General features: G+C 41.8%; 1 protein-coding gene across 4 annotated transcripts in view; it reads right to left on the minus strand.

Moving 5' to 3' along the window:
- Ran (RAN, member RAS oncogene family) overlaps positions 1–25,867 on the minus strand; it is a 39,055-nt gene extending 13,188 nt beyond the window's left edge. The window contains exons 1-3 of one of the 4 annotated variants that reach the window (XM_053794046.2): positions 25,707–25,863; positions 23,929–24,045; positions 4,659–4,860 (exon numbers count right to left, since the gene is read on the minus strand). In XM_053794046.2, coding sequence (XP_053650021.1) covers positions 4,659–4,860; positions 23,929–24,045; positions 25,707–25,716 — 329 coding nt within the window. In that variant the 5' untranslated portion in view covers positions 25,717–25,863. Of the gene's footprint in view, positions 1–4,658; positions 4,861–23,506; positions 23,532–23,833; positions 24,046–25,706 lie in introns of those variants that run through there. The other 3 variants (XM_053794047.2, XM_053794048.2, XM_053794049.2) reach the window with 3 other exon arrangements.

The following is a 25,867-nucleotide window of genomic DNA, read 5'->3' on the forward strand; positions in this document are numbered from 1 at the left end:
TCACCCTGCCTCGGTGGGAGACGGCCGACTTGTTGAAAAAAAAAAAAAAAAAAAAAAAAAAAAAATATATATATATATAGATATATATATATAGATATAGATATATATATAGATATAGATATCTAGGTTTTTCTCCTTTTTCTAAATAGCTCTTGTTCTTCTTTATTTCTTCTATTGTCCATGGGGAAGTGGAAAAGAATCTTTCCTCCGTAAGCCATGCGTGTCGTATGAGGCGACTAAAATGCCAGGAGCAATGGGCTAGTAACCCCTTCTCCTGTACACATTTACTAAAAAAGAGAAGAAGAAAAACTTTATAAGACTGGGATGCTTGAATGTGCGTGGATGTAGTGCGGATGACAAGAAACAGATGATTGCTGATGTTATGAATGAAAAGAAGTTGGATGTCCTGGCCCTAAGCGAAACAAAGCTGAAGGGGGTAGGGGAGTTTCGGTGGGGTGAAATAAATAGGATTAAATGTGGAGTATCTGAGAGTGTTAGAGCAATGGAAGGGGTAGCAGTAATGTTGAAGGATCAGTTATGGAAGGAGAAAAGAGAATATGAATGTGTAAATTCAAGAATTATGTGGATTAAAGTAAAGGTTGGATGCGAAAAGTGGGTCATAATAAGCGTGTATGCACCTGGAGAAGAGGAATGTAGAGAGAGATTTTGGGAGATAAGTGAATGTATAGGAACCTTTGAACCAAGTGAGAGAGTAATTGTGGTAGGGGACCTGAATGCCAAAGTAGGAGAAACTTTTAGAGAGGGTGTGGTTGGCAAGTTTGGGGTGCCAGGTGTAAATGATAATGGAAGCCCTTTGATTGAACTTTGTATAGAAAGGGGTTTAGTTATAGGTAATACATATTTTAAGAAAAAGAGGATTAATAAGTATACAAGATATGATGTAGGGCGAAATGACAGTAGTTTGTTGGATTATGTATTGGTAGATAAAAGACTGTTGAGTAGACTTCAGGATGTACATGTTTATAGAGGGGCCACAGATATATCAGATCACTTTCTAGTCGTAGCTACACAGTAAAAGGTAGTTGGGATACAAGGAGAATAGAAGCATCAGGGAAGAGAGAGAGGTGAAGGTTTATAAACTAAAAGAGGAGGCAGTTAGGGTAAGATATAAACAGCTATTGGAGGATAGATGGTCTAAAGAGAGCATAGGCAATGGGGTCGAAGAGGTATGGGGTAGGTTTAAAAATGTCGTGTTAGTGTGTTCAGCAGAAGTTTGTGGTTACAGGAAAGTGGGTGCAGGAGGAAAGAGGAGCGATTGGTGGAATGATGATGTAAAGAGTAGTAAGGGAGAAAAAGTTAGCATATGAGAAGTTTTTACAAAGTAGAAGTGATGCAAGGAGGGAAGAGTATATGGAGAAAAAGAGAGGTTAAGAGAGTGGTGAAGCAATGTAAAAAGAGCAAATGAGAGAGTGGGTGAGATGTTATCAACAAATTTTGTTGAAAATAAGAAAGTTTTGGAGTGAGATTAACAAGTTAAGGAAGCTTAGAGAACAAATGGATTTGTCAGTTAAAAATAGGAGAGGAGAGTTATTAAATGGAGAGTTAGAGGTATTGGGAAGATGGGAGGGAGTATTTTGAGGAATTGTTAAATGTTGATAAGATAGGAAAGCTGTGATTTTGTGTATAGGGCAAGGAGGAATAACATCTTGTAGAAGTGAGGAAGAGCCAGTTGTGCAAAATGAAAGGGGGTAAGGCAGCTGGGATTGATGGGATAAAGATAGAAATGTTAAAAGCAGGTGGGGATATAGTTTTGGAGTGGTTGGTGCAATTATTTAATAAATGTATGGAAGAGGGTAAGGTACCTAGGGATTGGCAGAGAGCATGCATAGTTCCTTTGTATAAAGGCAAAGGGGACAAAAAGTGCAAAAATTATAGGGGGATAAGTGTGTTGAGTATACCTGGTAAAGTGTATGGTAGAGTTATTATTGAAAGAATTAAGAGTAAGACGGAGAATAGGATAGCAGATGAACAAGGAGGCTTTAGGAAAGGTAGGGGGTGTGTGGACCAGGTGTTTACAGTGAAACATACAAGTGAACAGTATTTAGATAAGGCTAAAGAGGTCTTTGTGGCATTTATGGATTTGGAAAAGGCATATGACAGGGTGGATAGGGGGGTAATGTGGTAGATGTTGCAGGTGTATGGTGTAGGAGGTAGGTTACTAAAAGCAGTATAGAGTTTTTACGAGGATAGTGAGGCTCAAGTTAGAGTATGTAGGAAAGAGGGAAATTATTTCCCAGTAAAAGTAGGCCTTAGACAGATGTGTGATGTCACCTTGGATGTTTAATATATTTATAGATGGGGTTGTTAGAGAAGTAAATGTGAGGGTCTTGGCAAGAGGTGTGGAGTTACAAGATGAAGAGTCACAAAGTGGGAGTTGTCACAGTCGCTCTTTGCTGATGACACTGCTCTTGGGAGATTCTGAAGAGAAGTTGCATAGATTGGTGGATGAATTTGGTAGGGTGTGCAAAAGAAAATTAAAAGTGAATACAGGAAAGAGTAAGGTTATGAGGATAACAAAAAGATTAGGTGATGAAAGATTGGATATCAGATTGGACGGAGAGAGTATGGAGGAGGTGAATGTATTCAGATATTTGGGAGTGGACGTGTTATCGGATGGGTCTATGAAAGATGAGGTGACTCATAGAATTGATGAGGGGAAAAGGGTGAGTGGTGCACTTAGGAGTGTGGAGACGAAGAACTTTGTCCTTGGAGGCAAAGAGGGGAATGTATGAGAGTATAGTTTTACCAACGCTCTTATATGGGTGTGAATCATGGGTGATGAATGTTGCAGCAAGGAGAAGGCTGGAGGCAGTGGAGATGTCACATCTGAGGGCAATGTGTGGTGTGAATATAATGCAGAAAATTCGTAGTTTGGAAGTTAGGAGGAGGTGCGGGATTACCAAAACTGTTGTCCAGAGGGCTGAGGAAGGGTTGATAAGGTGGTTCAGACATGTAGAGAGAATGGAGCGAAACAGAACAACTTCAAGAGTGTATCAGTCTGTAGTGGAGGGAAGGCGGGGTAGAGGTCGGCCTAGGAAAGGTTGGAGGGAGGGGGTAAAGGAGGTTTTGTGTGCGAGGGGCTTGGACTTCCAGCAGGCATGCGTGAGCGTGTTTGATAGGAGTGAATGGAGACAAATGGTTTTTAATACTTGACGTACTGTTGGAGTGCGAGTAAAGTAACATTAATGAAGGGGTTCAGGGAAACCGGCAGGCCGGACTTGAGTCCTGGAGATGGGAAGTACAGTGCCTGCACTCTGAAGGAAGGGTGTTAATGTTGCAGTTTAAAAACTATAGTGTAAAGCACCCCTCTGGCAAGACAGTGATGGAGTGAATGATGAAAGTTTTTCTTTTTCAGGCCACCCTGCCTTGGTGGGAATCGGCCAGTGTGATAAAAAAAAAATTAAATAAATTATTAAAACAATAGGTATGGTGAACCCTCTAATTAATAGGGGAATGGGGTGTCTGGTTGTCTTCTAAATCAGCAGACCCAGTCTGCCAATTCAGAAAACCAAACACTATGAATACATATATTATAGCCTGTAGCACCACAGCACTGTAGAGTAATCTTATAGCCACATGTAATTTACAGTAATTTTACTTACTTTTTGTTTTTTTGTAGTGGAGAAATGATGTGTAAACTTCAATGATCAATAGTAGTGACTGAATAAAGTATTCAGAGTTTAGCTAGCATCTACACTAAACTTGAGGAGATAAGACTCTTAACATCCTATTATTCACATACCCATGCCCCAGAAATACCAGGCTCAACCTTCCTAGTTGAACTAAGTTCCTGCTTAACACTGAAAACCACATTTCCTCTTAGAACCACCACTTGCTTCAGAAGCCACTGTTAATCACACACAGCACTAAATCCATGGAAAGTTGGAAACTGAATAATAAGTACGCAAGTGAGCACAGAAACTGGCATGGGCAGCCTATGGCTCAGAGAATAACTGACAGGTCTTAGATGTGGAAGCTCTGACCCATACTGGACAAGCATCAGTCATGAAACATGGTCAGATAATTCTAAACCGGACAAAATTCAGAATTATGGACTTTTTCCATTGTCAGATTTTTCAAATTTGTCCAGCAAATTTTTTTTGCCTGTAAATTCACTAAATGGAAGTCTGTTATAGATTTTACTATAACTGTTCTTTTAATGCTTCTGAGAAAAACAGAACCAAATGGAAAAAGATTCTGATGTGTGAATTCTTATGCCTATTTTGAACAAAACTATAGTTCTCTGAATTTGAGGCTCATGTGGCAATCAAAAGTAAATGGAGACCCTACCAGATGAAGTGCAATATGACTGAATTCTGCATTTTATTTTTATTTTTGTGCAGGTAAACCATTTAAGATTAGAAATAGGAATTAGATATGGACTATTATAGCCGTTTTGCATCTGGTTTTAACAAGCTCTATAGGTAAAAAAAATTAATTGATTTATTTAACCTCCCCCCCCATAAGCCATTCTTCCCATCCTTAAGTTAAGCAGTGGCTGAATGCATAATTCTTACATTCTGCTATCCATTAAAAATGCCAAACATCTAATGAAAGTATACTTTTTAAAAAATGGCTAATATTTTAAATCAAAATAGCAAAAGCATTATTTTAAATTCTAAATTGAAGAAACTTACTTTATAGGGCCTCTGTTGGTGTGGAACACGAGAGGGTGAACCTCCACTCCAAGTGTGGCAACATACTTCTTTTCAAATTCTCCAGTCAAATGCCTCTTCACAAATGTGGTTTTACCAGTACCACCATCTCCTACCAACACCAACTTAAAAGTAGGCATTTCCTGTTCCGCTGCCATTCTACTGGATGTGTGAGCCGCAAGGTCTGCAAAAACAATGATTTATTAGTACTTTTCATTTGCTGCTTTTTGCATTCTTATGAAATATTAAATAAAGGAAAAATCATTAAACATAAAAATACAAAATTTAGGAACAGATCACAGCACAGTCGTATTTTGCAAGTACAGCCTCTCCTCACTTAACGATGGAGTTTTGTTCCCAAGACCACATCGGTAAAGGAACTTGTCGCTAAGCAAGGGGCATACTATAATGGTAGTGGGTTTGTGTCAAAAACTTTGATACTGTTTTCATGTCACCTTTGCACTATTTAGAACATTTTTAGTATATTTTAAAATGTTTATACAGTAGTTTATTATACTGTGGAACTTAGACTTACGAGTTTAATCCATTACATGACCTAGCTCGTAACTCAATTTGCTTGTATATCAAATCAATTTTCCTAGTTTAACTGAAATTCCATTAATCTGTTCCAGGGGAATTCCTGCTCTCGGGAGGCAGGGCAAAATACTTCAATATACTAATATCAACTCTACGGCTTATTTATCTATCACAATTCATCTAAAATGACATGCCTCGCGAACAACCTGCACACCTTGCGTGTATCTATGATTTCATGCTGTAATTCCATGGACATCATCATTCTTCTCAGCACTGTCCTTTGCACTTACTTCCTTAGGAGCCATGGTTAGAAAAAAGAAATTTGGCAACAATAACACGAGAAATGCTTCCATGGCGACAAACATGTGCACAGCTCAGCTGATGATGTGGCGTTTGCTGCGCCAACTAGTGGTGGTGGTCTGAAGTTCACTCGTTACAGTGGTACCCCGAGTTTCAGCCATAATTCATTCCAGAAGGCTATTTGAGTGCTGTTACCAAACGAATTTGTTCCGATGAGGAATAATGTAAATTAGATTAGTCCATTTCAGACCCCCAAAAACACACTTACTAAAGCACCTACAATAATACACTTACATAATTGTTCGAGTTGGGAGCTGTATTATTATTATTAATTTAGGGAACTGGAGCACACATTCAATTCCCTAGATCAAGAGCCCCTCACCAGCATCAAGGTTTCTTGATGCTGCAAATGACAGTGCTGAGAAGAAAAAGAGGATGATGTCCATGGAATTAAAGCATGAAATCGTAGATAAACAAGAGGTGTGGGGGGTTGAAGGAGAAGCAGTTGTTGGCTCATAACTCAGAGCAAAAAAATTGACCGAGCAACGGCTTGTATCTCGAAAAACTCGTATGTTGGGATACTCTTAGGTCGAGGTTCCACTGTATATTGTAATAAACAGAAGAGGAAATCAGCTCTGATACACATTATTTAGGTATGCATACTGGTCAGAACCCATTGGAAATCAGAGCTGTCAGTAAATGAGTACGTCACTAAGTGAGGAGAGGCCGTATAGTACAAGTTAAATAGACGCCCTTATTAAACACAAGGGCCCAACACTGATTTACAACAATTTACACCCCATAATCAATTGCTAGCACACAATTACCCTTTCAAACAGTGAGACTACTCATAGCTGTGGAAATATCACTTCAAGTGAACAAAAGTATCAAAAAACAATATAAATACAGTGGACCCCCGGTTAACGATATTTTTTCACTCCAGAAGCATGTTCAGGTGCCAGTACTGACCAAATTTGTTCCCATAAGGAATATTGTGAAGTAGATTAGTCCATTTCAGACCCCCAAACATACACGTACAAACGCACTTACATAAATACACTTACATAATTGGTCGCATTCGGAGGTGATCGTTATGCGGGGGTCCACTGTATTGCACTGTATCTTGTATTTCATCTACTTTGATCAATATTTACATAAATTAAACATCAATAGTATATACAACTGAAAAAGAAACATTAATTTAAAATATTGGGTAAACATTCTTAGGTGAAAAATGTGGTGTTGAGAGGGTTCCGTGGAGATATGATGGTTGGAGATACGATGGTTGGAGATACGACGGTTGGAGATACGACGGTTGGAGATACGACGGTTGGAGATACACACTTGCTGGGTTGTAACACTTATATTTGCAGTGTAAGAGGAGCCCAGCCTGCCTTGTTGCCTGTGTAGGTCTATCCATGGAGAGAGGGACAACACATCTGATGCTCACATGTGGCATCACGTGACGTCACGCATGCTAGCCGCTAAGTCTAGCAAGAGGTCGTCTATATAAAACACGTGGATGGTACTAACTATGATACTCAGATAAGCTATACAACATATGTAGGGGATCAGCAACTATGCTGACAGAGGCATCCAATTAAAATGGTGATCCTATTGTACTGCTGTACAAGAAAGCTATACATGTATTCTGTAAAAAAGGTCACACAGCACCTGGGAATGGAAGGCAATTAGGTTTAATCCAAGAGGAAAAATGAAAGTCCTTCAATCAAGAACCCCCCTTCCCCCTCTCAACAAGGAGGCTCCTGTAAGGGATATAATTAAACCTTGTACAAGATTACCAATTAAGATAATTTATTACAGTTTATCCATTTTATGAGGTTCAACCCTTAAAAAAAAAAGCAAGCAAGCAAGCAAGCAAACACAATGTTCACCCTCTCATACATAGATCTATATCACTGTTGCCAAGGTTACTTGTGTAGACCTAAACTGATGACCACAGCTCCCTCAAGTGAGCTGCAAATAAAAATTTTGGCCTAGAGAGAATGGGTCTGTGCACTAAGTGTGCACAGCATAAAAATATTCCTGTCTTACTAGGGAAAGGGAACAACTTTCTAGTACCCACAGTAGATGGTCAGGCTTCAAGCACCTTTTACTGTACAGCAGTCAAGGAATGTAATGGACTGCCTGCAGAAAAAGCCTGTCGTAGCATGAGCCAGTTCAGGATCTAAAAGGTACCTAATGAATGAAGATACATAAAGGAGAGAGTTCTTGTATAGCTAACATACATGTACCTATTACTGTGATCTGATCTTCTCTTTAATGTTAATGTAAATAACTCAGTTTACATTAGTCCTTAGTAGAGTGGACCCCCGCATACTGTTGGCATCACATAACGTTAAATCCGCATACCACTACATTTTATCGCCAAGATTTTGCCTTGCATACCGCTAAAAAACCCGCTCAACGCTGTTCGTCCGAGACGCGTCTAATGTGTGCCCTTAGCCACCCTCACATGCTCCGCCGGTGGCATTGTTTACCAGCCAGCCTACGCGGTAACATCCAAGCATACAATCGGAACATTTCGTATTATTACAGTGTTTCTGGTGATTTTATCTGCAAAATAAGTGACCATGGGCCCCAAGAAAGCTTCTAGTGCCAACCCTACAGGAATAAGGGTGAGAATTACTATAGAGATGAAGAAAGAGATCATTGATAAGTATGAAAGTGGAGTGCGTGTCTCCGAGCTGGCCAGGTTGTATAGTAAATCCCAATCAACCATCGCTACTATTGTGGGAAACAAAAAGGCAATCAAGGAAGCTGTTCTTGCCAAAGGTTCAACTGTGTTTTCAAAACAGAGATCGCAAGTGATGGAAGATGTTGAGAGAGACTTATTGGTGTGGATAAATGAAAAACAGATAGCAGGAGATAGCATCTCTCAAGTGATCATAAGTGAAAAGGCTAGGAAGTTGCATGAGGATTTAATTAAAAAAATGCCTGCAACTAGTGATGATGTGAGTGAATTTAAGGCCAGCAAAGGTTGATTTGAGAGATTTAAGAGGCGTAGTGGCACACACAGTGTGATAAGGCATGGTGAGGCTGCCAGTTCGGACCACAAAGCAGCTGAAAAATATGTGCAGGAATTCAAGGAGTACATAGACAGTGAAGGACTGAAACCTGAACAAGTGTTTAATTGTGATGAAACAGGCCTGTTTTGGAAGAAAATGCCAAGCAGGACCTACATTACTCAGGAGGAAAAGGCACTCCCAGGACATAAGCCTATGAAAGACAGGCTTACTCTGTTGATGTGTTCCAATGCTACTGGCGATTGCAAAGTGAAGCCTTTATTAGTGTATCACTCTGAAACTCCCAGACCGTTCAGGCAAAAGAATGTCCTCAAGGAAAATTTGTGTGCTGTGGAGGGCAAACAGTAAGGCATGGGTCACTAGGGACTTTTTCTATGACTGGTTACACCATGCATTTGCCCCCAATGTGAAAGATTACCTAACTGAAAAGAAATTAGAACTTAAGTGCCTCCTGGTGTTAGACAATGCCCCTGGTCATCCTACAGACGTGGCAAGCGACTTTATGGGGACATAAAATTCATCAAGGTGAAGTTTTTGCCTCCTAATACCATTCCTCTCCTGCAGCCCATGGACCAGCAGGTTATTGCAAACTTCAAAAAACTGTACACAAAAGCTCTGTTTGAAAGGTGCTTTGTAGTGACCTCAGAAACTCAATTGACTAAGAGAGTTTTGGAGAGATCATTTTAATATCCTCAATTGTGTAAACCTTATAGGTAAGGCTTGGGAGGGAGTGACTAAGAGGACCTTGAACTCTGCTTGGAAGAAACTGTGGCCAGAATGTGTAGACCAAAGGGATTTTGAAGGGTTTCAGGCTAACCCTGAGAATCCTATGCCAGTTGAGGAATCCATTATGGCATTGGGAAAGTCCTTCGGGTTGGAGGTTAGTGGGGATGATGTGGAAGAGTTGGTGGAGGAGGACAATGAACTAACCACTGATGAGCTGATAGATCAACTTCAACAGCAAGAGGCCAGACCTGAGGAAACTGGTTCGAAGGAGGGGAGAGAGAAATTGAAGAAATTGCCTACTACAAAGATTAAGGAAATCTGTGCAAAGTGGCTTGAAGTGCAAACCTTCATGGATGAAAATCACCCTCACACAGCTACTGCAAGCCGTGCTGGTGACTATTACACTGACAATGTTGTGAAACACTTTAGGGAAGTCATAAAGGAACGAGAGGTACTGGCCACTATGGACAGATTTGTGCGACAGAACTCCAGTGACTCTGAAGCTGGTCCTAGTGGCATTAAAAGAAGAAGGGAAGTAACCCCAGAAAAGGACTTGACACCTCAAGTCTTAATGGAAGGGGATTCCCCTTCTAAACACTAACACACTCTCCTCCTCCCATCCCATCAATCATCACCATTATTATTATTATAATCAAAAAGAAGCGCTAAGCCACAAGGGCTATACAGCGCTGCAGGTTAGGGAAGGAAGCGAGGGTATTGGATGGCAGAAGGGAGGAGGGATGATCAGTAGGTTACAGAAAACAGCAGGGCAGGGGATAGTACGGGGGAAGGGGGTAGCAAGAAATTGGAGTAGAAAGGGCTGAAGGTATCAGAATTTGTGAAGTAAGTCAGTTGTTGTCAAAAAGTCAATGAGAGAGTCTGGATGAAAGGTTGGTCCATCAGCGAGAAGGGAAGGTAAAGAGAGAGCAGTAGAGCGAAGACGACGACGGACGTAAATTCTGCGTGCTCGTTGATAAAGTGGGCAGTCCAACAGAATGTGGCTGACTGATAATGGAACTTGGCAATTCTCACAGAGAGGAGCAGGGCGCCTCTCCATGCGATATCCATGAGTAAGACTAGTATGGCCAATGCGAAGACGGGAGTAGTCTCCCAACCTCGACACTGGTGATAAGAAGACGGCCAGTAACCTATACTCGGTTTAATAGATTGAAGTTTGTTGCCGAGCATAGTAGACCAATGTAGTTGCCAACGGGTGTGAAGTTGGGAAGATATTGCAGCAAAATAGTCCGTAAATGGAATACCTCTACATGAAACTGGTAGGTCATGTACTGTTGACCGCACAGCAGTGTCTGCCTGTTCATTGCCCTGTACGTCAACATGACCAGGGACCCAACAAAAAACAAACAATATCTTTATGCTTGGTAAAGATGCGGCGTAGCCAAAGTTGGATACGGAGGACTAAGGGGTGAGGTGTATCAAATTTCTGTATAGCCTGTAAAGCACTAAGGGAGTCTGAGACAACCACAAATGATGACACAGGCATAGATGCAATACGGATAAGTGCTGTAAGGATGGCATACAATTCAGCAGTAAAAATACTAGCCGAAGATAGTAAATGCCCTTGTACGACGCTGTCCGAAAACACTGCTGCGAATCCTACGCCGTCAGAAGACTTAGAGCCATCTGTGTACACAGCAATGGCATGAGAATGAGAGTGAAAGTGGTCAAGAAAATGAGAGCGGGAAGCAACCGTAGACAGTTGGGCATTTGAGCAAGGGAGAGAGAGAGAACAGACTAACAGCTGGAACTTCCCAGGGGGGGTAGGGAAAAGTGAGATGCTACATGTACATAGAAAGGTGGTAATTGAAGAGAAGACAAGAGCGAATGAAGGCGAAGAGAAGGGACGGAGTAAACAGGGGCGGCGAACAAATAAAGAATGTCTACTAATATCAGTGACCATTCTATAAATGGAAGGATTGCGGAGATCATGAGAGCGTACATAGTAGCGAAGGCAATGGGCATCACGGCGATCGGATAAGGATGGAACGTTCGCTTCTGCATAGAGGCTCTCGACAGGGGAAGAGCGAAAAGCACCAAGGCATAAACGTAATCCTTGGTGATGAATGGGGTTAAGGCTAGAGAGAGTAGCAGGAGATGCCGCTGAATAGATCTGGTCACCATAATCAAGTTTCGATAAGATAAGGGTGGAATGTAGGCGAAGGAGGGTTCGACGATCAGCTCCCCATGAAAGATGAGCAAGGGTTTTAAGGAGGTTCAGCCAGCTGTGGCAAGTTGCCTTCAGAAAGGTAATGTGAGGTTTCCAGGATAACCTACGATCAATGAGGAGGCCCAGAAACTTGACTATCACATTCTGGGATACAGGAGCCATAGAGGTACAAAGGATGATCGGAGATGACAGAGCGTCTAGTGAAAGTAATTTGGTGGGTTTTAGTGCTGGAAAATTTAAACCCACGTGTGGTGGCCCAATTGGAAACACGGTTGACTGCATGCTGGAGAGAAACTGTAATAAGGTGACAGTCAGCGCCTGCACAGGCAATAGCGAAGTCATCAACATAGAGTGATGACCAAATATTTGATGGAAGACTAGAGGCCAAATCATTAATAGCAAGGAGAAAAAGTGTTGTGCTCAGAACACATTCCTGGGGGACACCTTCAGCTTGGATAAAGTCCGGGGAGAGAACATTATTAACCCGAACACTGAAATGCCTGTCAGTTAAAAAGTTCTTAAGGAAGGATGGTAGATTGCCTCGAAGGCCTAAGGAGTGGGCTTGGGCTAAAATATTATACCTCCAAGTTGTGTCATATGCCTTCTCAAGGTCAAAAAATATGGCAATAACTGAGTGGTTATTCACAAAGGCATTACGAACATACGTATCCAAGCGTAGTAAGGGGTCTATGGTAGAACATCCCTTACGAAAGCCATATTGACGAGTGGAGAGACTGTTGTGTGTCTCTAAATACCACACTAAACGTCTATTTACTAGGCGTTCCATCACTTTGCAAACTGCACTGGTAAGAGCAATGGGACGATAGTGGGAGGTTTCATGTCCCGTAGTGCCTGGTTTGCGGAAAGGGAGAACAATGGCAGATTTCCACAGCTGTGGAAGAACTCCTTGTGACCAAATAAGATTGTAAAGGCATAATAGGACTGCAAGGGCTGACTGATGTAAATGTTGTAGTATACGAATATGAATGTCGTCGGGCCCAGCTGCCGATGATCGGCAAGCTGAGAGTGTTGCCTCCAGTTCTTGAAGTGCAAAAGGCACATTATACTGTTCTTCTCTGAGAGAAGAAAAGTCCAAGGGTGCTAACTCTCTGGCAGACTTTGAGGAAAGAAATGAGGGGCATAGATGGAGTCCCTGAGAAATACGGACCAGATGATTGCCAATTTCATTGGCAACATCTAGTGGGTTTGCTATATCAACACTGGCAACCCACAGAACAGGAGCCGGGTCAGGAGAATATTTACCACTCAGTTTTCGTACTTTTTTCCAGACTGCACTCGTAGAGGAAGCAAAGGTGATGGTGGAGACAATCTCGCCAGCAAGTGCGTTTAGCGTCACGGATGACACGGCGAGCGATCACACGCTTCTGCTTAAATTCAAGTCTCTCTGTGGTTCTATTGTACTGGTACCTGCCCCATGCAGCGCGTTTCAAACGTACTGCACGAGCACAAGCAGGAGACCACCAAGGCACGCATTTCTGAGAATGCCTGCCCGAAGTTTGGGGTATAGAATGAGAAGCTGCGGTTAAAACGGAGGACGAGAAGAGGTGTAAAAGCTCATCGATGGAGGACGAAGAAGGAACCTCTCTAAAAACAGTTAGGTGTGAGTAAAGGTTCCAATTTGCCCGATCAAATTGCCAGCGTGGGATGCGAAGAGGTGGTGAATATGAAGGGGAAGTAAGAATGATTGGGAAATGATCGCTGTCATGTAAGTCCGGAAGAATAGACCAAGTGAAGTCTAATGCGGCGGAGGAAGAGCAGACAGAGATCGATGCAAGAGTGTGCGAGTCCGAGGATCAAAATGGGTGCGAGTACCTGTATTTAAAACATGGAGGGGGTGGGTGGCAAGAAAAGCCTCTAACCGAATGCCACGGGAATCACAGTGAGACCCCCCCCCCAGAGGAAATGGTGGGCATTAAAATCACCAAGTAACAGAATCGGTGGTGGTAATGACGAAACAAGAAAGGCAATATCCGGAATAGATAATGCCCGAGAAGGAGAGAGATATAAAGAACAGAGCGTATACCACCTATGCAAGTGGATACGGGCTGCTGTGTAATGCAGCGAAGTACAAACAAATAGCTGATGGTACGGAATATCAGTGCGTAGAAGAAGGGCACTTTCATTAAAGGTCCCATCAGGAAAAGGATCTGAAGAATACAATAAATTATAGCCTGAGATGGGAGAGATAACAGCAGAGTGTAATTTTGGTTCCTGTAAGCAAACACCAACAGGGGAAAACTGGGAGAGTAACATCTGAAGCTCACCCCGATTACCCCTGAGGCCGCGTATATTCCACTGTAAATAGGCCATGATTGGCAATGATAAAGATACCTGAAATCCGCAGGTAAGGGTTCCTACGGACTAGAGGGGTTAGAAAAGTCCACATGCGGAGGCGGTGGAAAACGTTCAAGCAGCGAAGGAACGGTGCGCTGTGAAGAAAGGAGTTGCGCAGATGGAGTAGAGGAGAGAGAAGGAGCGGAGGGTGGATCAGTGTCTATTGATGGTTTGGTCTCTGCAATATATTCACAGATTGCTTCAAGTGTTTCAGAATTCAGAGACGTCGTATGGGAGACAATATTGGAAATGGTAGGGGGAGGATGAGTAAAGATTGGAACTGTAATGGACTGTACCAAGGTAGGGGGGGACGGAAGGGTGGAGGGAACTGGAGAAGCGTGGAAGGGGACAGAAGAGGCAGAAACCTGGGAGGTGGCAGAAGAGGAAGAAACTTGGGAGGGAACAGGGGAGGAAGGTACAGTACGAGGAGGAGGGTGAACCTCTACACTTGTAACAGAGCCAGTGAGAGGGGGGAGAACCAGGTACAGAGACAGGGAAGGGAAAATGAGGAGGTGGAAGATGGGTAGGAGGTGTTAACGGACCTTTTTTTGACTTTTGAGAAGTAGAGGGACGATTGGGAGGAGGTGTCATACGAGATCTCGTCGCTACTGAGGCTTGTGAGAGAGAACACGAAGAAGCAAGATCAGACAGACGTTGAAGTAGGGACGTCTGAGCCGAGGACAGCAAAAGAATTAGCTACAGGAGTGACTATGGGAGAGGTAACCACAGAGGTGGATGCAGAAGATGGGATACCAGAAGTGGGGGGACGTTTTGAAACACGGGAATAAGAAACACGAGGTAGTCTCCCTTGGAGGCGGAGATGAGAAACTGCCATGGCATAAGGGAGACCTTCTGCCTCTGAGGTAACGGATTTCCCGCTCGTTTAAGTAGACTTGACAACGGCGAGAGTACGAAGGGTGAGCCTCATGACAATTAAGGCAAGAGGGAGGTCGATTGCAAGACGTATTAGAATGGGCATCGGCACCACAGACTGGGCATTCGGTGATAGATCTGCAATATTTCGCTGGATGGCCAAACCGCCAGCAATTTCTACACTGTTGCAGTGTAGGGATCACCTTTCGAACTTGTAACCGATGTCCTGCTACATAAACTGAGGATGGGAGTTCACGGCTGTCAAAAGTTAAACGAGCCACATTGCTAGGGTATCGTCTCCGCCCGCGGGCAGAAAGAACGTAAGTGTCTACCTTGAGGATTGGGAGATCTTAGAGTTCCAGCTGTTCAAGAATGTCAGTGCCACATGTCTGGAAATTTTGTTGAACTATGGTATGGGGCAGAATGATGGTACCACTACAAGAATTGAGGGAATGATGCTTTTCAATAGTTACAGGAACAGTATCGATATGGGAAAGACGAGAAAGCTCATGAGCCTGGGTAGCATTCTGTACGGTGACGATGCACGTACCGCTCTTAAGAGCATGAAAAGAAATATTTTTACCAACATGGCGTAGGAGTGCCTTGCCAATACTGTGGTCAGAAAGATAGGCAGTAGAGGAAGTCGGTCGTAAAGTGAAGAATTTAGTCCATTGTGCAGTCTGAAACTGAGCGTGGAAAGGCAGTGAAGGACGTGTCGATCTTTTCTGAGAAGAACGAGAAGGTGGAGAAGTATCATCAGCAGGTAATTGTCGTTGTCGTTTAGGCGTGGGACCAGAGTTGGTCCGACGTGGAATGGGCCGGCGATTCGAAAATTGCCGCACCATAGAGGGAGAGGCCGGAAGCATAGTCGGAGGAGAGCGAAGGTCAGATAAATCGAAGGAGTCAGTTGAGGCCTCAGTACCTGTAGTGGGTGAGGAAACAGCACCGGCAAGAGTTACAGAGACATGAGGAGTGTCCGAAGAGTGGTCCAAAGACGAGGCGGGGTCAGAACGGGGTGCGGTATCAAGAAGGGGCCTGGGGGTAGCAGGTTCATGGACTAGGGCTGCCATGGTTAGGTTACTTCTTTCTTTTTGTTTTAAGAAAAAAAAGAAAAAAAATAAAAATAAAAAAAAAGAATAAAAAAGGGGGGAACCAGAGAGGGATAGTTCTTAGGAGGAATGAAAGGGCCAGAAATCTCCCTCCGCGCCCAAGAGGACCTCAGCACCGCAAGTAGCACAGATGCAGCATGGAACCCGTGCCATACCCTACCCATCATGCCAGTAAACCGGCAATCCAGGATAGCAACCTCACATCTGCCGAGCTACCTCGGTGGACAAAAGAGAGGGCGGCCGGAAATCCGCCACAAAGCATACCTCCTTCGGCCACCACCCCCGGAATCCAAAAGGTGGCTTCCAGAGATACACCCGTCGCCCAAGAGACACCCGAAGCCACCCTCCGGGATACCAGAGAGGGATCAGGACATCCCCAGGCAATCCAGATTCCACGGCAAACTACGCCACCGCCAAGAACCTCAACGGAATGGGATGGACCCCGGTACCCTTTCCCCTACCTAGGAACTAGCGTGCCTGTGGGGAAAAAAAAAAAAAAAAAAAAAAAGGACGGCCAAACGGGTGGGGTGGGGAGGAGGAGGAGGAAAGGAAAAAGGGGAGGATGGGATAGGGAACGGGGGATTGGGGAGTAATTAGGTTCGGTCTGAGGAAGTAGACCGACAGGTCTAATTCCTCAGACCAAGAGCCTCTTCACCACGCCAAGGAGCCCCACTTGAAGAGGTCAATCACCAGACCTTCAATAAAAGTAAGTGTCATGTAATTGTGCATGCCTTTTTCAGTTTGTGTGTATTAAAATTAATATTTCATGTGGTAAAAATTTTTTTTTTCATACTTCGGGGTGTCTTGCACAGATTAATTTGATTTCCATTATTTCTTATGAGGAAAATTCATTCGCATAACGATAATTTCGCATAACAATGAGCTCTCTTGCACGGATTAATATCGCTATGCGGGGGTCCACTGTACATGTAACTCCTTTTCACTTTGTGAGTTACTTAGCTGGTTTAACTCTTAAGGTTTAAAAAAAAATCAGCGACTCATTTCCACTGAGGCCCTTGTATTTTTTTTTTATTATCACACTCGCCGATTCCCACCAAGGCAGGGTGGCCCGAAAAAGAAAAACTTTCACCATCATTCACTCCATCACTGTCTTGCCAGAAGGGTGCTTTACACTACAGTTTTTAAACTGCAACATTAACACCCCTCCTCCAGAGTGCAGGCACTGTACTTCCCATCTCCAGGACTCAAGTCCGGCCTGCCGGTTTCCCTGAACCCCTTCATAAATGTTACTTTGCTCACACTCCAACAGCACATCAAGTATTAAAAACCATTTGTCTCCATTCACTCCTATCAAACACGCTCAAGCATGCATGCTGGAAGTCCAAGCCCCTCGCACACAAAACCTCCTTTACCCCCTCCCTCCAACCTTTCCTAGGCCGACCCCTACCCCGCCTTCCTTCCACTACAGACTGATACACTCTTGAAGTCATTCCGTTTCGCTCCATTCTCTCTACATGTCCGAACCACCTCAACAACCCTTCCTCAGCCCTCTGGACAACAGTTTTGGTAATCCCGCACCTCCTCCTAACTTCCAAACTACGAATTCTCTGCATTATATTCACACCACACATTGCCCTCAGACGTGACATCTCCACTGCCTCCAGCCTTCTCCTCGCTGCAAGATTTATCACCCATGCTTCACACCCATATAAGAGCATTGGTAAAACTATACTCTCATACATTCCCCTCTTTGCCTCCAAGGACAAAGTTCTTTGTCTCCACAGACTCCTAAGTGCACCACTCACCCTTTTCCCCTCAATTCTATGATTCACCTCATCTTTCATAGACCCATCCGCTGACACGTCCACTCCCAAATATCTGAATACATTCACCTCCTCCATACTCTCTCCCTCCAATCTGATATCCAATTTTTCATTACCTAATCTTTGTTATCCTCATAACCTTACTCTTTCCTGTATTCACTTTTAATTTTCTTTTGCATACCCTACCAAATTCATCCACCAATCTCTGCAACTTCTCTTCAGAATCTCCCAAGAGCACAGTGTCATCAGCAAAGAGCAACTGTGACAACTCCCACTTTATGTGTGATTATCTTTTAACTCCACGCCTCTTGCCAAGACCATCGCATTTACTTCTCTTACAACCCCATCTATAAATATATTAAACAACCACGGTGACATCACACATCATTGTCTAAGGCCTACTTTTACTGGGAAATAATTTCCCTCTTCCCTACATACTCTAACTTGAGCCTCACTATCCTCGTAAAAACTCTTCACTGCTTTCAGTAACCTACCTCCTACACCTGCAACATCTGCCACATTGCCCCCCTATCCACCCTGTCATACACCTTTTCCAAATCCATAAATGCAACAAAGACCTATTTAGCCTTATCTAAATACTGTTCACTTATGTGTTTCACTGTAAACACCTGGTCCACACACCCCCTACCTTTCCTAAAGCCTCCTTGTTCATCTGCTATCCTATTCTCCGTCTTACTCTTAATTCTTTCAATAATAACTACCATACACTTTACCAGGTATACTCAACAAACTTATCCCCCTATAATTTTTGCACTCTCTTTTGTCCCCTTTGCCTTTATACAAAAGAACTATGCATGCTCTGCCAATCCCTAGGTAACTTACCTTCTTCCATACATTTATTAAATAATTGCACCAACCACTCCAAAACTATTCCCACCTGCTTTTAACATTTCTATCTTTATCCCATCAATCCCAGCTGCCTTACCCCTTTCATTTTACCTACTGCCTCACAAACTTCCCCCACACTCACAACTGGCTCTTCCTCACTCCTACAAGATGTTATTCCTCCTTGCCCTATACACGAAATCACAGCTTCCCTATCTTCATCAACATTTAACAATTCCTCAAAATATTCCCTCCATCTTCCCAATACCTCTAACTCTCCATTTAATAACTCTCCTCTCCTATTTTTAACTGACAAATCCATTTTTTCTCTAGGCTTCCTTAACTTGTTAATCTCACTCCAAAACTTTTTCTTATTTTCAACAAAATTTGTTGATAACATCTCACCCACTCTCTCATTTGCTCTCTTTTTACATTGTTTCACCACTCTCTTAACCTCTCTCTTTTTCTCCATATACTCTTCCCTCCTTGCATCACTTCTACTTTGTAAAAACTTCTCATATATCATTCCACCAATCGCTCCTCTTCCCTCCCACACCCACCTTCCTGTAACCACAAACTTCTGCTGAACATTCCAACACTACATTTTTAAACCTACCCCATACCTCTTCGACCCCATTGCCTATGCTCTCATTAGCCCATCTATCCTCCAATAGCTGTTTATATCTTACCCTAACTGCCTCCTCTTTTAGTTTATAAACCTTCACCTCTCTCTTCCCTGATGCTTCTATTCTCCTTGTATCCCATCTACCTTTTACTCTCAGTGTAGCTACAACTAGAAAGTGATCTGATATATCTGTGGCCCCTCTATAAACATGTACATCCTGAAGTCTACTCAACAGTCTTTTATCTACCAATACATAATCCAACAAACTACTGTCATTTCGCCCTACATCATATCTTGTATACTTATTTATCCTCTTTTTCTTAAAATATGTATTACCTATAACTAAACCCCTTTCTATACAAAGTTCAATCAAAGGGCTCCCATTATCATTTACACCTGGCACCCCAAACTTACCTACCACACCCTCTCTAAAAGTTTCTCCTACTTTAGCATTCAGGTCCCCTAGCACAATTACCCTCTCACTTGGTTCAAAGGCTCCTATACATTCACTTAACATCTCCCAAAATCTCTCTCTCCTCCACATTCCTCTCTTCTCCAGGTGCATACATGCTTATTATGACCCACTTTTCACATCCAACCTTTACTTTAATCCACATAATTCTTGAATTTACACATTCATATTCTCTTTTCTCCTTCCATAACTGATCCTTCAACATTACTGCTACCTCTTCCTTTGCTCTAACTCTCTCAGATACTCCAGATTTAATCCCATTTATTTCCCCCCACCGAAACTCCCCTACCCCCTTCAGCTTTGTTTCGCTTAGGGCCAGGACATCCAACTTCTTTTCATTCATAACATCAGCAATCATCTGTTTCTTGTCATCCGCACTACATCCACGCACCTTCAAGCATCCCAGTTTTATAGTTTTTCTTCTTCTCTTTTTTAGTAAAATGTGTACAGGAGAAGGGGTTACTAGCCCATTGCTCCCGGCATTTTAGTCGCCTCATACGACACGCATGGCTTATGGAGGAAAGATTCTTTTCCACTTCCCCATGGACAATAGAAGAAATAAAGAAGAACAAGAGCTATTTAGAAAAAGGAGAAAAACCTAGATGTATGTATATATATATATATGCATGTGCGTGTCTGTGAAGTGTGACCAAAGTGTAAGTAAGAGTAGCAAGATATCCCTGTTATCTAGAGTGTTTATGAGACAGAAAAAGAAACCAGCCCTTGTAATATCTTGTTAAAGGCATTACTTTGGATGGTTTTTCATGGACAAAACCCCCTACAACCCCCTGGTCTGTTTTATGGGTTTTTACAAGATCTGCTTCAATTACTGGGATGCCCTAAACTAAACTGACTAGTCATTCTTGGTTATATTATGACAGAAATAGGGTAAAACTGTTTTGTAAGAAATTAAAAATTAAGGGCAAGTATAATATAGGATAGACTTGGGACACTAGTAATGAACAGGAAATGTTTCAGTACCTGGAATGTCTACAATGTTTATTTTGGACTATTTTTAAGTGGGAGTTTTTTGTAATTTTATATAAAATTGGCCATATTACCAACATGTGTATGTTATATAGTTCTGACAGATAATGGGTGGGTTCTTGTACTCAATATATTAGAAGGCATACAAATGAACAACTAAGAATTTGGTAGAATTTAGCAAGGGAAGCGACTTAACATGGAATTAAGAGTGAAGTCGCCAATGCATAAATTGCTCCGAGACAGCCACTTTGTGCCAACATAATTACACATTTTTCATCACATTTCGCATTTTTTGGCATTTCATTCAGAAAGATTCGCAACCATTTTGGTGTAAATTCCTGACATTGTCATCACTTAACATCAGGTAACTCGAGAGGTCCCCAACAGTGAAAGAATCAAGTCTCCTAGGCACTGATAACTTTTAAAGCAGACAAGTCAATACCCTCCCACACCTGCTTAATGGCACTGAAGATTTTGGCTTTAGGGGACACATCTATGCCACGTTCTCTATCGAATTTTGGTCCAACGAGTTGTCAGGACAGTCACTAAATCGAGAAAAAATGTAATAATTTTTTTTGTATGGTAAAAGGCAGTCTTCCCTGTCAGGAAAATAGTTTGCTACAGGTGTACTCATGGGCATGCACAATTTTAAAGGTTCAAGGTTCATTTAATGACACTACTTGGAAATTTGTTCCCCTCATTAACAACTATTAGCACACTAGTGCTTTCATAGCTATTTGCTTTCTAAATCTAAATTTTTCCAACTTGAACCCACTGCTTCAAGTCCTGTGTTGGTTAGATATTTTTAACACATTTATATCCCCTTTATTTACATACACGTGCAGATTAAACTTAGATTTTGCTGCCGAAACAGCTAGTTTATTATGTACCCCCATATTCATCCTGGATGGTAGTGCAATTGCCAGGTCACCTCATGGACAAGACTTGGGCCAGGACTATGCCAGCATATCAAACAAGGTAGTGCAAGAGCACATGGATACATAAAAATCCTAGTAACTATGCCCCAAAAGGATTAACAGGGGTAGAGCCAGATTCATATCAACAGTTGATACATTTGCCTGCAATCTCCCACGGAGGTAGGGCAACCAGAAAAAAGAAACATTTTTCAGTTGTTTATTCAAGTATTTCCCAAGCATGTTGACATCACAGCTCAGCTAAACCTTTTCCAGAATGCAGGCACTGTACTTTTCACCTCTAGGACTAGTCCAGCTTACCTGTTCCCCTAAATCCCTTCATAATTTTATTTTACTCAAACTGCAAGGCATCATCCTGTTTGATGTCCAAGCCTGCTCTATGCACTCAAAACTTCTCGCCTTCCTCTGCCATACGAATAATTCTTTAAACTTCACTCTTAAATCTTCATATCAGTTGCCCATTTTACAAAACTTGTTGACCAAGTTCCAGTATTATTAATGTCTTGCATTGCATAAGAAATTATATAGAAATGCTACACCATCATAATATCTTAATTTATAATTTGTGCTATATGTAAATATTCCTTTATGCAGATACAGCTGACTTACAACCTCTTATTTGGCAATCCAGAACATAACCAATAGATACAACTTATGACTAACGTCCGAGAAACATTGGTATTAAAGTAGGTCAACATACTATTGAAAGTGGTTGGAAAGCTTTTTCTTAAGGGTTTCCCAACTCAGGCCATAATATGCACTTTCCAAACACAAGCAAACATACTACCACACTATTCTTAAAAGCCTAACAAATCAAGTACTCTGGAAAAATGTGCCACGAACTTTCACGCCACACACAAGTGAGATAAGGCACCTAAACTACTGGGAATGGTTGGAGGTCCTTTATCTGTATTACCTCGAATGCAGGCGAGAGATATACATGATAATGTACACTTGGAAGGTCCTGGAGGGATTGGTACCAAACCTGCACACAAAAATCACTCCATATGAAAGCAAAAGACTCAGGAGATGCAACATTCCCCCGATGAAAAGCAAGGGCGCCACGAGTACACACAGAACACGAGTGTCCGGGGCCCAAGGCTGTTCAACTGCCTCCCAGAATACATACGGGAGATTACCAATAGACCCCTGGCTGTCTTCAAGAAGGCACTGGACAGGCACCTAAAGTCAGTACCTGACCATCCAGGCTGTGGTTCGTACATCAGCTTGCGTGTAGCCAGCAGTAACAGCCTGGTTGATCAGACCCTGATCCCCCATGAGGCCTGGTGTCACACCGCGCCGCAGGGGAGTTGACCCCCGAAACCCTCTCCAGGTAAATACACAAGTCACACTTAGTAAATTAAATTAGGCACAAGCACAATAATCATTGTGTAAATTACTTAAGATAACTCACTGAGGTCCTTCATTCTTACAGCCTAGGGGAAAATTGAGGCAATCAAGTTTGACGTGGTCAGCTCCATAGCCTATCAATAATCCCAAAGTCATATCAAATAAACCCACACCCTAAGCCCAGTCGACCAGTCACCTGCTAGAAGTCTTGACCTTTCTAAGAGGAAGAGGGTCTTCTAGAAATGCATTATAATCAGGATGCCGAATTGGCAAATGCCCCACAAAACAGCATCATGTCACTGGAGACCCTAGCAAACATCCACACAACTAAATCCAGAACAAGGGAAGTACTTGCTTATTTGACTATGATCAGCATAGGTTACAACATTTCTCACTACATTTATAATAATGCATACATTGAAGAATATTATGCAGTAAATAACGGAAAACTTGGGAAAATTAGGGATGGCAGCTAACTGCTGCTCTGAACCTACAATACTCCCTGTATGACATACGAGGGTTAATATATATTACGAGGCTGCAAATTTAAAATACGGTATAAATGTGAATATATGTTGCTCACCGTAACCACACAGCTGTCAGGTGGTTTCCAGAGTTATTAAATTTACCATTTATAACGCAAAGTTGGCCGTACACTAAAGAAATTAGGATATAGCACTCTAAAGACCTCATTACCTGGTATCACAGTGTGCCACACAAAACATTAATAAAAGCCATAAACGACGACTATAGGGTGTGGCAGGTAACAACTGCGAGTTTTTTACAAAGTCAATTAATTGCACAATGTTTGTACACCAGTATTAATCTTCTCCTCCTCTTACTTTCCCTAATATATAACAATTTTGTTAGTTGTACTTCTATTTGAGCAACGAAACTTAAAACTTAGACTGCACATAGCGCCAAACGCCATCTTCTTTGTTTGACGGGATTTTCACATTCACGTCTATCTTTCGTGTAGCATTATCTAGCAAAGTATAAACAATAACCAATAAAAAACCTCACCTTTATAGAGCTCGGGATATTTACTAGAAAATATGGTGGTAGAGTAGGCGCCCAGAGGCAGATGTCACGGTTATAGAGGGATATATGAGACTTACTTGTGAGAGCTGTACGGACCAGAATCCCGTCAATGAGTTGAGGTGGCGGCCCAGCAAGGCTCACCACAGTCGTCCGCTGATTGGTCAGCTGCCGTCTTTGAACCTCCACGTGCTGACCTGTATTTCTTACTTTAAACCTCATATATAGCATATTACTCCGTCTCTTATACATCAAGGTACTTGGCAGCTCATAAACGAGCGCGATTAATTCTAAAATAGTATTGTATTACCATAAAATCGGGTAATTTATCTCGACTTGAACTTCCCGCTTTGTGACGTCATGATTGCAGCAGAGAATAAATGCTAGATGTATCCAGAATTTGTTTTATTTACACACATTATATTGTCAAAACTATTATTACTCTTAGAATATTCTTATAATACTTATACAAATTTGATATTTCAATCGCAAATTATTTGGCAAGTAAAAATATGCAATATAAAAAATACTGTCAAAATTTATAATGTAAAAAGGCAATGTTCTCGCTTAGGAGGATCATGTGACATTAGCCAGATAGTTTATTTCTTACACTTCTACTTCATTTAGCTTCTAGAATCGCCATCTAGCTTCTAGAATTGCATCATTTAAAGAAAATTATTTGTTCTTTCGCAATTTATAAAACTAGAGCACTGATGAATCCTGAGGAGCAATGACAGGTGTTTGATATAAGAATGAAGTTGCAGAAATGAGGCCATTGATTTCTTTTATTGGTAAAATATTCACAATCGGTTTATTTGATCTATTTATACCCGTTTTAAAAATAAAACAATATAACACAAGAACTCCAATAGAAATAAATCACACTATTGATATCATTGAGCTTTCGTAGATTAAATCGTGTACAATTTACTATATAAAATCACTGTAAAAGTTTAAAATTATGTATGAGGCTTAAATTAATCTTACATACAATATAGTGGCAAAACAAGATATTTTCAGTGATGCAGCAGTGACCTGTTCAATAATGTACTAGGCTTTCCCGCGCATTTTGCATCTTGACGCACCACATTTGCACTCCAGAGTGGGTGTCTCAACATGCTCTTAAAGGGCTCTTCATCCAAATAACTGATGCTATTCTCCTCTTCCGTGGATCAAAACTGATCATTACCCATTCCCAAGGAGCTGTGCAACTTACCCCACGAATATAATGAAAGCGCATCCATATACAGTGAAAACATTACCAAAATTAGAAACGCCACATTGTGTTGCTACCCTGATCTGTATGATTATTTTACAAGGTTAGAACAAGATTGTTTTATCTAATGCATTTTGTTTATTATAAAAATTAATGTACATTACGTGGCTACATTGATTTATGTATTTGGCTAGACTAGCATTCTTATCACAAGGATGAGTAATGGGGAATCAGGAAAACCCACCAGTGATGGGTACCAGTAATGGGTGAACATAATTAATGTTCTAACTGCATAAAATGTTATATGGATCATGGTTATAAATGCTGGTATATCCAGTGATTAATAAGAGCAAAAACAAATCTATGCTGTGATGGATATATATGGCTTCACATTCACAAGACAAATCTCTCACAGAATGCGAGATATATGACTTATTTGTTCATGAATCCAAGAACCGGAATTTTATATACTACCCGACACAATGGTTATTTTTATTTAATTGGAGACTGTGTTAGTTATTCTCAGGTACAACACAGACAGCAGCCTCGGTGAGAAAACAATAGATAAGCAGATAAAGTTGTCACCATACACTGGACACCACCATCCATACACATTTTTACACTTTATGACTTACAACTTACCTACAGGCATGACTGGTATCTTGTCTGGGAGTCCTGGTGAAGCTTTGTGTTGCCTTACAAAGAACTACACTCGTTTTACCCACTGGATAACAAGAAAGTTTTGTTCACTCCAGATCAATCCGGTTGCTCCCTTGCCCCACTGGTAAGAACGCTCCACTGAC

This window comes from Cherax quadricarinatus, chromosome 56 (genome assembly GCF_038502225.1).
Source record: "Cherax quadricarinatus isolate ZL_2023a chromosome 56, ASM3850222v1, whole genome shotgun sequence".
Taxonomy (NCBI): domain Eukaryota; kingdom Metazoa; phylum Arthropoda; class Malacostraca; order Decapoda; family Parastacidae; genus Cherax; species Cherax quadricarinatus.